Raw genomic sequence first — 14,918 nt, forward strand, 5'->3', positions numbered from 1 at the left:
GTAGGTTCTTTACCCAGCCCAGAGAGGGGTGGGGGAATGCGCTGCCTGTGGGAGTGGCAGAGTCAGAATCATTGGTGACCTTTAAGCGGCAATTGGATAGGTACATGGATAGGTGCTTAAGCTAGGACAAATGTTCGGCACAACATCGTGGGCCAAAGGGCCTGTTCTGTGCTGTATTGTTCTACGTTCTATCTTGTCATGAGAGTAAATAGATTACACGGATATATTTGTTTCAATCCTTTCCATAAACTTTAAACCTTTATTAAGTTCATCACAGAGTCTTCCTTTTGTAAAGTACCTGGAATAATTTTTTGCTTCTTCACTTGCCATCTTGTCAGGGCAAATGATAACTTTAATATTGAAATCATAACAATGTCGTAGCTTGTTGCCATTTTCTTTTGTCAATAAAATATCATCAGAAAATTATTAAACCTTCTCTTTGTTTTATCAGATCACAAGTTTTTTCAGAAATGGGCAACTCTAACTGACCCTAAAGATACAAAAGGTGGCATAAAAGGATTTGTAAAATGTACAATTACTGTCATGGGGAAAGGAGATTTACAAGGCTGTCTCCCTGTCACTAGTCAGGATGAAGATGTTGAAAAGTAAGTGAAAAATAGGATAAATATGGTTGCTTTGAGAATGCTATATCATGCAGGAAGCAGATTGGGAATGTGGAAATCTATGGGGTTGATTGAATCAATTTTTCAGAGACCTGGCACAGCTAAAATAGATTGGTAAATCTTAATCTCGTAAGACTCTATAAACTCAGCAGCCAATCAATTGTTTGTTTATCTCAGTTAACACAGCACCTTGTGGGTACGGGTTTGGGGGTTGGTGGGGGTGTCAAGAGGGGCCTCTTGGTTCTGCGATTGGTCAAATAAACACTAGCAGCTCAGTCTGATTCAGCAAGATTTAACAATTTATTACAACGCCAGGCATAGGTTATCCAGCAACACAGGGGTTGAGCACCTCTGTGTACCCTGGAAAAGCTGTGCACTTTAGCTTAAAACATTGTGGGTACGGGTTTGGGGGTTGGTGGGGGTGTCAACTTGTAAATCTGGACCCCCGGGAGGGGCCTCTTGGTTCTGCGATTGGTCAAATAAACACTAGCAGCTCAGTCTGATTCAGCAAGATTTAACAATTTATTACAACGCCAGGCATAGGTTATCCAGCAACACAGGGGTTGAGCACCTCTGTGTACCCTGGAAAAGCTGTGCACTTTAGCTTAAAACACAGGCAACTTTTATAGGTCTCTTAATAAACAGAACAACCTTAATTGCAAAATTAATCCAATAAAATGGCAAATAGCCATAAAATTGAGCCAATGATTTTCCCTGGAAACTTATTTTGTACATTTTTATCTCTCCGCACTTGTGTCTACAAGGCCAGCTAGGATACTTTAATAATGCCATATCTTGTTTAGTTAATTCATACTATGAACAGGCATTGTTTGCTAATCTCTTTCAATTAGTTCAGGAATGCAGTTTTCAGCAGAGTTAGATGCCGTTATAAGCAAAATTGTTAATTTGCTCCGAGAAGCCATTTTGCTGTTATTTTATGTTACTTGCATTAAGAAGCCATTTTATAATTAGTAAAAGCATGCATTAAATAGTTGCTCCTGACAACAGCCTAAATCCAGATTTTAGATCCTCAAACTGACCTCAGTACCTGACTGTTGGAGGGGAAGGGTCAAAAGTGTGGTGCTGGAAAAGCATAGCTGGTCAGACAACTTCCAAGGAGCAGGAGAGTTGACGTTTTGATCATAAGCTCTTCATCAGGAATGGGTCGATATTTCAAGCATAAGCTTTTCATCAGGAATGGTCGACGCTTTGAGCATAAGCTCTTCATCAGAATTTCCAGCACCACACATTTTGACTCTGATCTCCAGCATCTGCAGTCCTCACTTTCTCCCTGTTGGAAGGGAAGAAGTGGCTAGAGAGTGACACCTGCTGATCACTAATCATATTTGATTAATGGATGTATATGTTGGTGATTGGGCTCAAGGAAGTTTGTCTGTGTTGTTAAGTATCACATACTTTGTTTAGATTGTTGACATGATGTTATAAAGCAGAGTCGACCCCTCCCCCCCCTCTGAGAACTAAAGCTGAACACTCAGAGAGGAGTGCCTTGCCCTGAAATCTGTAAAAAGAATGTGAAATGTGGTGTGACCTGCTAGTGGTTAAATAAAATAAATCCCTGACACTCACTTTAAAATAAACAAGTACAATTTATTTATCTAACTCTAACAGAAAACAAATTAACTAAACTATTGATAAACTAAATAAAATCCTTTTAACTACTAAAGCAAGATTCTAATGGTATGTTGTTCCAATAAATATAAGAGGTAAAAACAATGACTGCAGATGCTGGAAACCAGATTCTGGATCAGTGGTGCTGGAAGAGCACAGCAGTTCAGGCAGCATCCGACGAGCAGCAAAATCGACGTTTCGGGCAAAAGCCCTTCATCAGGAATAAAGGCAGAGAGCCTGAAGCGTGGAGAGATAAGCTAGAGGTTGGGGATGGGGAGAAAGTAGCATAGAGTACAATACGTGAGTGGGGGAGGAGTTGAAGGTGCAGGCGTCTAGTGGTGAGGGAGCGGTGGTGAAGGAGGCCCAGGACCTTCATGTCCTCGGCAGAGTGGGAGGGGGAGTTGAAATGTTGGGCCACGGGGCGGTTTGGTTGATTGGTGCGGGTGTCTCGGAGATGTTCCCTAAAGCACCAATATAAGCCCCACTCATATAAGAAAAATAGAATTTAGTCTCTCGAAGCCTGGTTACGTGTCTTCCAGAATGTTCTGTGCCTTCTCCATTTTTTTTCTGTCAGGAATGCCTTCTTCATCATTGACATTGTTGTTATTTAGATGGTGCTTTCTCAAATACATAGATGAGGCTGTGAGGGTAGCGATTCTCTCTTGAGACCTAAGGGCCATTAGCTCTGGTGGATGGCAGCTAGCTCTGGGGTCTTTGTCCAACTCCCCCTTTCTTTTATACCCTTGATGACATATCAATATTTCTTCCAATAAGATTGGTCCTACATTGTCAAAACCATCAGATTTAATTTTAATAGGTTTTTGGTATCTAAGTGCCTGGTTGAAACTGATTGACTAAATTTAAAAAAAACCCGTTGTCTTGGTAAAAACTGCTGCTTGGCCTGTTAACTGTTCGGCATTTTGATACAAATGTTTCAGTTCGGGCTTTCTGTGTACCTGCAAACCTCCAACCTGCTGCTCACAGACATACATTTTAATCTCTAAGCACAGGAAAAAAATCATCTTTTAAAGGGACCACACCATACTTTCACCCCAAGCATTTTACAATTTCATGAAGACCAAATTCTAACTTGCTGCCTCCCAATCTAGAATTACTCCACCCAACTTCACAACAATGATATCAGCTGGGTGTGACATCAGAGAACAATTATTAGCCAATGAGAGTGAATGCTGATCAACTAAGGATGGAATGTTTCAAAGAGAAGCCTTGTTTCTATATAGTAAGCCATTTCTGAAGCTACTGCCTTAGAGTTGCTATTTGGGATTAATGAGAATAATCTGAATCGCAGTGAGGAACAAAAGCCATTCCTTCCTCTCAAGCAGAGCTCACCCTGGGATGTGGGGAGTGGAAGGGAATAGTGCAGAATCCAGGATAACAGTGACTTATTCTGCTCTAGGGATGGTTCTGTTTATCAACTGAATTCCTCAGGCTTTTACTTCCAACCACAATAGAATGGCCTAAACGATAAGCCAGCTTGCTAACATTTTTAGCTTGCACGTAACCTTGTCTTATCAGGCATGAGCAGCTTCAGTGTGTGGTTTGAGTAGAGCCATAGAGTCATAGAGATGTACAGCATGGAAACAGACCCTTCGGTCCAACCCGTCCATGCCGACCAGATATCCCAACCCAATCTAGTCTCACCTGCCAGCACCCGACCCAATATCCCTCCAAACCCTTCCTATTCGTATACCCATCCAAATGCCTTTTAAATGTTGCAATTGTACTAGCCTCCACCACTTCCTCCAGCAGTTCATTCCATACACATACCACCCTCTGAGTGAAAAAGTTGCCCCTTTGGTCCTTTCTATATCTTTCCCCTCTCATCATAAACCTATGCCTTCTAGTTTTGGACTCCCCGACCCCAGGGAAAAGACTTTGCCTATTTATCCTATCCATGCCCCTCATAATGTTGTAAACCTCTATAAGGTCACCCCTCAGCCTTCGATGCTCCAGGGAAAACAGCCCCAGCCTGTTCAGCCTCTCCCCATAGCTCAAATTCTCCAACCCTGGTAACATCCTTGTAAATCTTTTCTGAACCCTTTCAAGTTTCACAACATCTTCCCAACAGGAAGGAGACCAGAATTGCACACAATATTCTAACAGCGGCCTAACCAATGTCCTGTACAGCCGCAACATGACCTCCCAACTCCTGCACTCAATACTCTGACCAATAAAATAAGCATACCAAATGCCTACTTCACTATCCTATCTACCTGCGATTCCACTTTCAGGGAGCTATGAACTTGCACTCCAAGGTCTCTTTGTTCAGCAACACTCTCTAGGACCTTACCATTAAATGTATAAGTCCTGCTATGATTTGCTTTCTCAAAATGCAGTACCTTGCATTTATCTGAATTAAACTCCATCTGCCACTTCTCAGCCCATTGGCCCATCTGATCACGATCCTCTTGTAATCTAAGGTAACCTTCTTCACTGCCCGCTACACCTCCAATTTTGGTGTCATCTGCAAAGTTACTAACTATACCTCTTATGCTTGCATCCAAATCATTTATGTAAATGACAAAAAGTAGAGGACCCAGCACCGATCCTTGTGGCACTCCACTGGTCACAGGCCTCCAGTCTGAAAAACAACCCTCCACCACCACCCTCTGACTTCTACCTTTGAGCCAGTTCTGTATCCAACTGGCGAGTTCTCCCTGTATTCCATGAGATCTAACCTTGCTAACCAGTCTCCCATGGGGAACCTTGTCGAACGCCTTACTGAAATCCATATAGATCACATCTACCGCTTTGCCCTCATCAATCCTCTTTACTTCTTCAAAAAACTCAATCAAGTTTGTGAGACATGATTGCCCACACATAAAACCATGTTGACGATCCCTAATCAGTCCTTGCCTTTCCAAATACATGTACATCCTGTCCCTCAGGATTCCCTCCGACAACTTGCCCACACCGACGTCAGGCTCACTGGTCTATAGTTCCCTGGCTTGTCCTTACTACCCTTCTAAAGAGTGGCACCACGTTAGCCAACCTCCAGTCTTCTGGCACCTCACCTGTGACTATCAATGGAATTACTTTAAATTATATTGTTTAGTGTTGGTGACACTAAATTGCACAATTAAAGCACTCTTAATGCTCGAACTATTCACAAATAGAAATAGTTCAGAAAATGGAGAGAAAGCAGGAGATTTGGCTCAAAATTTGGTCAAAAGATGGACTTTGAGAACATGATTGGAGTTTAAGATGGGAAGACTGGTGAGAGCAGCAAGACACATGTAAACTTTACCACCAATATTGTGGTGATGTGGGTCAGAAAAGGAGCAAAAGGTTATCAAAGGGAATGTAACGTTGGAGGTGGTATCAGAGATGGGTGAGGTGAGGCCACGGAAAAATTTGAGTATGCGAATGAGGTTTGAGATGTAATGTGATGAGGACAGGGAGCTTGGTTGCTCAGTATGAATGGGGTAATAGGTTAATGAAACTAATGGAGGGATGGAGTATGGTGAGCTATTGGAATAATGGGAGATACAGAATGAACTAGTTCTGGATGAAGAAGTGAACAGAAAGGGGATGAAGTCAATATCAAAGGAGTGAAATTGTATCAGGAGTTGAAAATGATAGTTTGAGGTTTTCTCAAGGAGAGGGTTTATCAATTTTTTCAATCCCTGTACGGGTTCTACTGTATGGGAAGTGATACTATATCAGTAAGGTGAGTGAAGAAATCCATAGCATCCCTTCAGTAAATTCTTACCTGGTGTTTAGTCAAGACTTACCTGTGGTCAAAATTGAACCGATGACTGGTTATATCTCAATAACATGCAATTATAATAATATCTTTGAGTATAAAAAATAAACATAAGGCTAAAACCTGATCAGAAGACCATAAGACATTGGAGCAGAAGAAGACCATTCAGCCTATAATGCCTGCTTTGCTGTTCAGTGAGATCATGGCTGATCTGATGTTCCTCAATACTACTTTCCTGCCTTTTCCCCATAATTCTTGATTCTTTTACTGATAAAAAAGCCTGTCTATCTCAGCCTTGAATGTACTTAATATCCCAGACTCTATATGCCCCTGTGATAAAGAATTCCACAGATTCACTGCCTTCTCAGAGAAGAAATCCTTCCTCATTTCTGTCTTAAATTGTCAATCCCTTACTCTGAGATTATGCCCTCTTGTCCAAGATTCTCCAAAAAGAGGAAATAACCTTTCTGCATCTACCCTGTCAAAGGGACAGTAATAATTCCATGTCAGGGAGCAAAGTTGCATTTAAGAGTATTTCTCAATTTAAGCAGTCACAGTCTCAGTGACACTGCATCTACATTCCATTTTTTAAAATGTTTTAAGTAACAAAATAATCATCTTACAGCACAGGGCTTTGAGACCATAACCCTGAGATTGAAAGCTTCATGAGCTCACTTGACTGTGTAGGAATTTGCTCCTTAAAGTCTCTCCAGCACAGGCTTTAAGAAATCTGAAATAAAAACAGAAAGTACTGGAGAACCTCAGCATGTCTGGCAGCAGTCTGTGGAGACAGAAATGGAGTTGATCTTTCGAGTTCCTTATGATACTTCTGTGAAGATTAGACTTGAAATATAAACTATTTCTCTTTCCACAGATGCTGCCAAACCTGCTGAAACATTCTCCAGCTTTCTTTGTTTAGATTTCCAGCATTTGGATTATTTGCTCTTAAACAATGTTCACATTCTGTTTTTAGTGTGACAATTTTTTTGTCATACCTTCATGTTTAATTTGTTCTTCTAAGGATCTAGAAATCTTGAATATCTAATTTCTTGAAGAATTCTTTACTCTAGTTCATTTAACCAGTCTCCAGGTCTTGGTTAATCTCAGAAGATCATAAGAACTAGGAGCAAGAATGGACCATTTGGTCCCTTGAGCCTGCTCTACCATTCAGTATGATCATGGTTGATTTGATTGTAGCTTAAACTCCATTTTACTGCCTGTCCCACAAAACTCTTGACTCCTTTGTCAATTAAAAATCTATCTAACTCAGATTTAGATACGTTCATAGCCTAGCTCCAGAGAATTCACTGAGAAAAGGTCCTTACTCGTCCTCAAAGATATTAATCACTAAGCCTCTATTTATTTCTGCTTTGGTAGGTTCATGCATTATGATGCTGCCACTCTATTTTGTTTTCTCGCTAAGAAACATCTGATTGTGTTATAGGAATCTTCTACTTCCAAAACAAATGCCAGCTGAGAGACCTTGGGCAAAGTTCTTCATCAAAGTGTATAAAGCGGAAGATCTCCCCAGTATGAATTCAGGAATAATGGGAAGCTTCTCAAAAATTCTTGGAGAGCATAAAGTTTTCATTGATCCTTACGTTCAAGTTAGCTTTGCGGGACAGCAGGTAAACATTTTAAATATATTCGAGGCCATCATTACTTGTCTTTTATTTTTCTCACTTTTAGTTTTGTATCTGTGAGTTCAAGTTAAGAATTTAATTTTGAAGAACCACTTATTTTAAAAGTGAACAGAACAAAGACAGATGTTTTCTGTTGGGAACTGGCCAAGAAAGATAATACAACTTAGTTACTGATCTAAGGACACAGTAGACAAATTGGCACCAAGTGATTGCTATACTCAGGGCTGGCAGCTGGTTGGATGTTGAATTAATTAATTAAAGAAGGATCAGTGCTAACCAGCCACCACAGAGAATACAAATGGAAAAAAAAAATCAAGATAGTGAACTGGTTCTGACTGGGTTTGGCATGAGGCAGTGTGAATTTTGGACAATTTCTGGAGCCAGTGCTGCTTGGTTTTGCTCTCTCTCTATTTTCTCTCAAGTTATCAATTTGTTGAATGTTCTGAGAAAAGAATCCAAGCCTGGAAGAAATAAGTTGGTATTTCTAGAAGTCTACTGAAACCATTTTATTAACCAGTGACTTCATACTTTAAGCAAGATATAAAGTTCTGTTTGCCTTTGAATAACTCATGCCCAAGCATTTCGTGAAGGCCTGGTATCAATAGTTTAAAAACTACTTATTGAACTGGCAAAATACATTTTCTTTAAAAATTTATCTCTTAACTGTCTGGCTGCCAGTATATGAGTGGGAGTATGATCAAAGAACATTGGTGATATTAATTAGTTTATCTTGTTGTTTATCTGTTATATTATTAATAATAAATTGTTAATTTCTAAGTTATAAACTTGGTGTCCAAGATCTGTTATTCATAAAGTCTGGTTAGGAACAATTTGGCAATTTTATTGGTCCTTGAATGTTTTATTTTCACTGTGTAAATCCAGCAATAGTGAAAGCTGATGTCTGTAGGAAATTCACAAGAACACGTTTAGTTGTTTTAAACACCATTTATTCCATTAACAGGGAGAGACAACAGTGGAAAGCAACACGACAAAACCAGAATGGAATGAACAAATCACTTTCATTGAGATGTTTCCCCCACTTGCACGACGTATCAAAGTTCAAGTCATTGACGATGCTAAAATTAATGATGTTGCTGTTGCAACTCATTTCATCAATTTGGAACAAATATCAGATGCTGGGATTAATGGTGAGCACAGCAGGATATTTATTGACCCTTCTTGCCTCTGATTTTTGAAATTTGTTTGCTTTTCTCATTGAAATCTCTTCTGCTTCTGAATACTGAAGACCCTGGATTATATTTCACTAATCTCTCGCATATTTCTAGAGGGGAAACTCTCTAATCCTTCCCTAGCCTCTGACCTCTGTTTGGTGCAGCTCTCTCTGTTGCTCTGTATTAAATGAATAATCCTGAGGCGCATTTTAACAAGAACTGCCGGTCAGAAAATGTGTGTAAATCAGAACACCATCCATTAACTCCAATGGACAGAATTAAGTGGGTATTAGATGGACAATCAGGATCATCCTGACAGGTTCCCATCTTATCAGTGAGGTTAAACTGAAGAGTAGTCATGTTCCCCCTAAATTTTCCTTTATCATCCTTTCTAAGTTTGTCTCCATAATCTGCAATTACATCGCAGTATTCAATCACAGGGGAAATAGTAATAGGGCTCAGCCTCTGGCCCCTTGATAACTCAGTGATGTCATAGCCAAACAATCTTGGTCCTCTTTCCTGTCTATCTCTCATGACGCTGGTTCCGAAGAAAAGATATATTGGACTCAATGATCCAGCCTCCACTGCTTGCCAGGGAAAAGAGTTCCAAACATAATTATCCTCTGGGAGAAGAAATTCCTCATCAATTCTATTTTAAATGGCGATTCCTATCCATCAACTATCAACGTCTGCTTCCTGCCACTCAGCCAAGTCCTGGATCCAATGTGCCAAATGTCCTTGCATCCAGTGGGTTCTTAACTGAGCTATCAGATTCCCATGCTGGATCTTACTAAAAGCCTTGCTTAAGTTCAAATAGACTATGTTGAATGCGTTGCCTTCTTCTACACACCTGGTCACTTCTTTAAAAAATTCAAAAAACTTGGTTAGCCATGACCTCCTCTTAACAAAACCATACTGGCTGTTCTTGGTTAATCCCTGCTTTCCACGTGTTGTCTAATCACCTAAATTGAAGTGTGGCACTTCAAGAAATTCTTTTGGAAATACATTTATGCCACATTTATTGCTTCTCCTTTATCCACCTTGCCACAATATTCTTAAAGAATGGTCATAAATTTGTCAAACATTATTTTGCCTTTACAAAACCATGTTATCTCTACCCAATTGCATTAAGATTTTCTAAATGCTTTGTTATTACCTTCTTGTTAATAGTTTTTTGTACTTTCCCTGTGACAGATGTTAGACTAATTAGCCTATAGTTTCCTGTTTTACATTCCCCTTCTTTCTTGAACAGAGGCATTACATTTTCTGGGGACTTTCCAGAAACTAGGGAATTTTGGAGTTTAATACATCCTCTATATCTCAGTTAAAAATCACACAACACCAGGTTATAGTCCAACAGGTTTAACTAGAAGCACTAGCTTTCGGAGCACTGCTCCTTCATCAGGTGGTTGTTAGCTGATGCAGGGGCAGTGCTCTGAAAGCTAGTGCTTCTAATTAAACCTGTTGGACTATAACCTGGTGTTGTGTAATTTTTAACTTTGTACACCTCAGTCCAACACCGGCATCTCCAAATCACATCTCTCAGTTACGTCTTTACGAGCCTTACGTGCAGACTATCAGGACCATTAGTTCTCTTTGGATAACCCATTAATTTTTCTCTTTTGATTGTGATTTTAAGAATTCCTCCCTCTCTTATGCAGCTTGCTTTTTTTACTATGGATGATTTTCCTGCATTGCACCCTGCAGCCAGATTCAAAGTGCTTATTTAACTTTAGCCATTTGTCTCATCCCGCTTGTTAATCTCTCTATCTCATTCATTAAGTGACCAACTTTTACTTTAGCTGTTCTTCCCCTTTTATGTATTTGCTGAAGCTCTTATCATCTGCTTTTATATTTTTGTGCATTCTCAGATTCTAATTTGTGCCAGTTCAATTTTTTGGTCAATCATTGCTAGTTTCTTGTATTTTCCCAACCTTCTGGCTCAATCAGTTTTTTTTGCAGTGAAATAACTCCACAAATGCCAGTATCCCGTCTCCAAGTCACCCTTTATTTACGCATGCATTGTACATGATACTGACCCAGCTAGTACAGAGCCATCTCACAGAGTGAGCAGAACCCCTGACACTCCTGTTTACATCTGTAAAGCAGGACTCCCTGATTGGACCAGGTTAACAGCCCAAATCAGAGAACTCTTATTCTATGAAGTCCATCTGGCTGACTGTGTTCCAATTACTACATGCAGTACTGAATGTCTTTTCAAGTTCCATACTTGCAATTTTACAAAATTCAAACGCGGAACTCCTTTCTAACTTCAGAAAAGTGAGTTTCACATCATCTAATGGCCTCTCTGATTTCTTTTCCTCATCACTCCTGCACTTTACAATTTTTAAAAAATTATTCATGGGATGTGGGTGTCATTGACTATGCCAACATTTATTGCATATTTCTGATAAATCAGAGGGCAGTTAAGAGTCAACCACATTGCATGGGTCTAGTGTCACATGTAAGCCAAACTGGATAAAGTTGGCAGATTTCCTTCCCTAAAGGGCATTCATGAACCAGATGGATTTTTGCAATAATGGCTACACAGTCACCACTGGACAAATGCCAGCATTTATTGCACATCTCTAATAACCCAGAGGGCAGTTAAGAGTCAACCCATGTCCCCAGAAAGTAGCTTGGGAATTCAGGATTACAATTCCTCTCACGTTGACACTACACCACTGTCTCCTTGATGGTGTTTTCACTTCATTCAAAACAAGAACATGCGTTGTTTCTTCTTCTCTGAAATAATCACATTTGCTCAATGGCATCATCACATTCCATTATTGACATCACTGCATTTCATCAACGACAGCATCACAATCCATCATTGAAACCATCATATTCTCAAACTGACACCACTGTATTCCCTGACCAACGCAACAGCATTTATTCACCAACAGCACTGCGTTTCTTCACAGACAACATCACATTCCCTCTTGAGAAGCTCAATATTACAGATTCACTCCATGCCCCGCTCCCCCAACTGCACCATTACAAACCTCTCCCCAACCCCCCATAGCTATGTTTAGTTCATAAGTGTCCCGTGACTCATAACTGTTTTTCTCTCCAAGATGCTGAGTTTCTCAAGTACTTTCTGTTTTTGTTTTAACCTTACCTCACTTTGACATTACCTTACCGGCTGTGAACCTAATGGCTGTTTACCTTTGTCAATATTTTTCAGCTGGATTCCACCCGACCTTTGGCCCCGTGTGGATTTACCTCTATGGCTCACCTCAGAACTCAGTGCTAATGGATGCTCACAAGGACATGAATGAGGGCCTGACAGAGGGGATATTTTATAGAGGCCGACTACTTATTGCAGTGTCAGTGGAGGTTTACAGTTCAATTTCAGCAATTCACAGCACCAAAGACAAAAGTGCAAAGAGTGTCTTGAGCAAATTCAAGCTGAAAACTAAAAGCAAGAAATCAAAATCCAAGTCTAAGATTAAAGAGGAGAGCAGCAGCCAAACCGAAAGTGAAGGTGGTGCAAATCCCCAAGAACAGCCGAGTGCAGTAGAGGTTGAGGTTGAAGAAATTCATCCAGTCCCAGAGGTCAGTTTTGGGTCAACCTTAACATACCTTACATATACAGCTCCTATTTATAAAACATAGAACAGTACAGGCCCTTCGATCCTGTATGTTGTGCCGACCTTTTATCCTACTCTAAGATCAAACTAACCTACATACCCTACATTTTACTATCATCCATATGCCTGTCCAAGAGTCACTTAAATGTCTCTGATATGTCTGACTCTACTATCACTGCTGGCATGCATTCCATGCACCCACCACTCTCTGTGTAAAGAACCTACATCTGACATCTCCCCTAAACTTTCCTCCAATCACCTTAAAATTATGCCCCCTTGTGATAGCCATTTCTGCCCTGGAGAAAAGTCTCTGGCTATTCATTCTGATTATGCCTCTCATGATTTTGTACACCTCTATCAAGTCACCTCTCATCCTTCTTCACTCCAATGAGAAAAGCCCGAGCTCCCCCAACCTTTCTTCATAACACTGCCCTCCAATCCAGGCAACATTCTCGTAAATCTCCTCTGCACCCTCTCTAAAGTTTCCACATCCTTCCTATAATGAGGTGACCAGAATTGAACACAATATTCCAAGTGGGGTCTAACCAGGGCTTTATAGAGCTGCAGTATAACCTCGCGGCTCTTAAACTCAATCCCCCTGCTAATGAAAGCACACCACATGCCTTCTTAGCAACTCTATTAACTTGGGTGGCAACTTTGAGACATGTACCCTAAGATCCCTCTGTTCCTCTACACTGCCAAGAATCTTGCCTTCAACCTTGTAATCTGCATTCAAATTTGACCTTCCAAAATGAATCACTTCACACTTTTCCAGGTTGAACTTCATCTGTCACTTGTCAGCCCAGCTCTGCATCCTATCAATGTCCTGTTGCTACCGACAGCAGCCCACCACTTTATCCACAACTCCACCAACCTTCGTGGCAAACTTACTAACCCACCATTACACTTCCTCATCAAAGCCATTTATAAAAAAATCACCAAGAGCAGAGGTCCCCAGAACAGAACCCTGCGTAACGCCAGTGGTCACTGAGTTCCAGGCTGAGTACTTTAGAACATAGAACAGTGCAGCCCAGTTAAGCCCTTTGACCCATGATGTTGTGCCGATCTTTTATCCTACTTTAAGATAAACCTAACCTATACACCCACAATTCACTGCTGTCCATGTGCTTATCTAGCAGTCGCTTAAATGTTCCTATTGTCTCTGACTCTACTACCACCACTGGCAGTGCATTCCATGCACCCACTACGCTCTGTGTAAAGAACCTACCTGTGACATCTCCCCTATACCTTCCTCCTATCACCTTAAAATTATGACCCCTCGTGACAGCCATTTCTGCCCTGGGGAAACGTTTCTGGCTATCTACTCTATCTATGCCTCTCATTACCTTGTACATCTCTGTAAAGTTACGTCTCTTCCTTCTTCTCTCCAGTGTGAAAAGGCCTGGCTCATTCAACCTTTCTTCATAAGACAAGCTCTCCAATCCAGGGAGCATCCTGGTAAATCTTCTCTACACCCTCTCTAAAGCATCTGCATCCTTCCTATAATGAGGTGACCAGAACTGGACACAATATTCCAAGTGCAGTCTGACCAAAGTTTTATAGACCTGCAGCAAAACCTCATGGCTCTTAAACTCACTTCCCCTGTTAATGAAAGCCAAAACACCATACGCTTCCTTAATGACCGTATCAACTTGGGTGGCAACTTTGAGGGATCTGTGTGAATGGACCTCCTTGGATCCTGCTGTTCCTCCACACTGCCAAGAATCGTGTCTTTAACCCTGTATGTAGCATTCAAATTCAACCTTCCAAAATGAATCACTTCGCATTTATCTGGGTTGAATTCCGTCTGCCATTTCTCAGCCCATCTCTGCATCCTGGAGAAAATGAGGACTGCAGATGCTGGAGATCAGAGTTGAAGAATATGGTGCTGGAGAAGCACGGCCAGTCAGGAAGCATCTGAGGAGCAGGAGAGTCGGTATTTCAAGCATATGCCCTTCATCAGGAATTTCTATCTATAACACTACCGAGCTTTGTGTCATCAGCAAACTTACTAAACCAGCCTTCCACTTCTTCATCCAAATAATTTATAAAAACAACAGAGCTGAGGCCCAAGAACAGATCCCTGCGGGACACCACTGGTCACCGACCTCCAGGCAGAATACTTTCCATCCACTATCTCTTGCTGTCTTCTTTTGGCCAGCCAATTCTGTATCCAGACAGCCAAATTTCTCTGTATGCTATACCTCCTAACTGTTGTGGTTCTGTTCGCCGAGCTGGAAGTTTTTGTTGCAAACGTTTCGTCCCCTGGCTAGGCGACATCATCAGTGCTTGGGAGCCTCCTGCAAAGCGCTTCTTTGAAGTTTCCTCCGGTGTTTATAGTGGTCTGTCCCTGCCGCTTCCGGTTGTCAGTTTCAGCTGTCCGCTGTAGTGGTTGGTATATTGGGTCCAGGTCGATGTGTTTGTTGATGGAGTTTGTGGATGAATGCCATGCCTCTAGGAATTCCCTGGCTGTTCTCTGTCTGGCTTGCCCTATGATAGTAGTGTTGTCCCAGTCGAATTCATGTTGCTAG

General features: G+C 41.1%; 1 protein-coding gene across 1 annotated transcript in view; it reads left to right on the forward strand.

The window, feature by feature from the left end:
• Nucleotides 1–14,918, forward strand: part of LOC122559891 (fer-1-like protein 4) — a 349,022-nt gene that overhangs the window by 68,629 nt on the left and 265,475 nt on the right. Inside the window, exons 12-15 of the mRNA XM_043709999.1 lie at nucleotides 452–605; nucleotides 7,424–7,607; nucleotides 8,584–8,770; nucleotides 11,982–12,352. Coding sequence (XP_043565934.1) covers nucleotides 452–605; nucleotides 7,424–7,607; nucleotides 8,584–8,770; nucleotides 11,982–12,352 — 896 coding nt within the window. The remainder of the gene's footprint in view (nucleotides 1–451; nucleotides 606–7,423; nucleotides 7,608–8,583; nucleotides 8,771–11,981; nucleotides 12,353–14,918) is intronic.

This window comes from Chiloscyllium plagiosum, chromosome 20 (assembly GCF_004010195.1).
Source record: "Chiloscyllium plagiosum isolate BGI_BamShark_2017 chromosome 20, ASM401019v2, whole genome shotgun sequence".
Lineage (NCBI taxonomy): Eukaryota > Metazoa > Chordata > Chondrichthyes > Orectolobiformes > Hemiscylliidae > Chiloscyllium > Chiloscyllium plagiosum.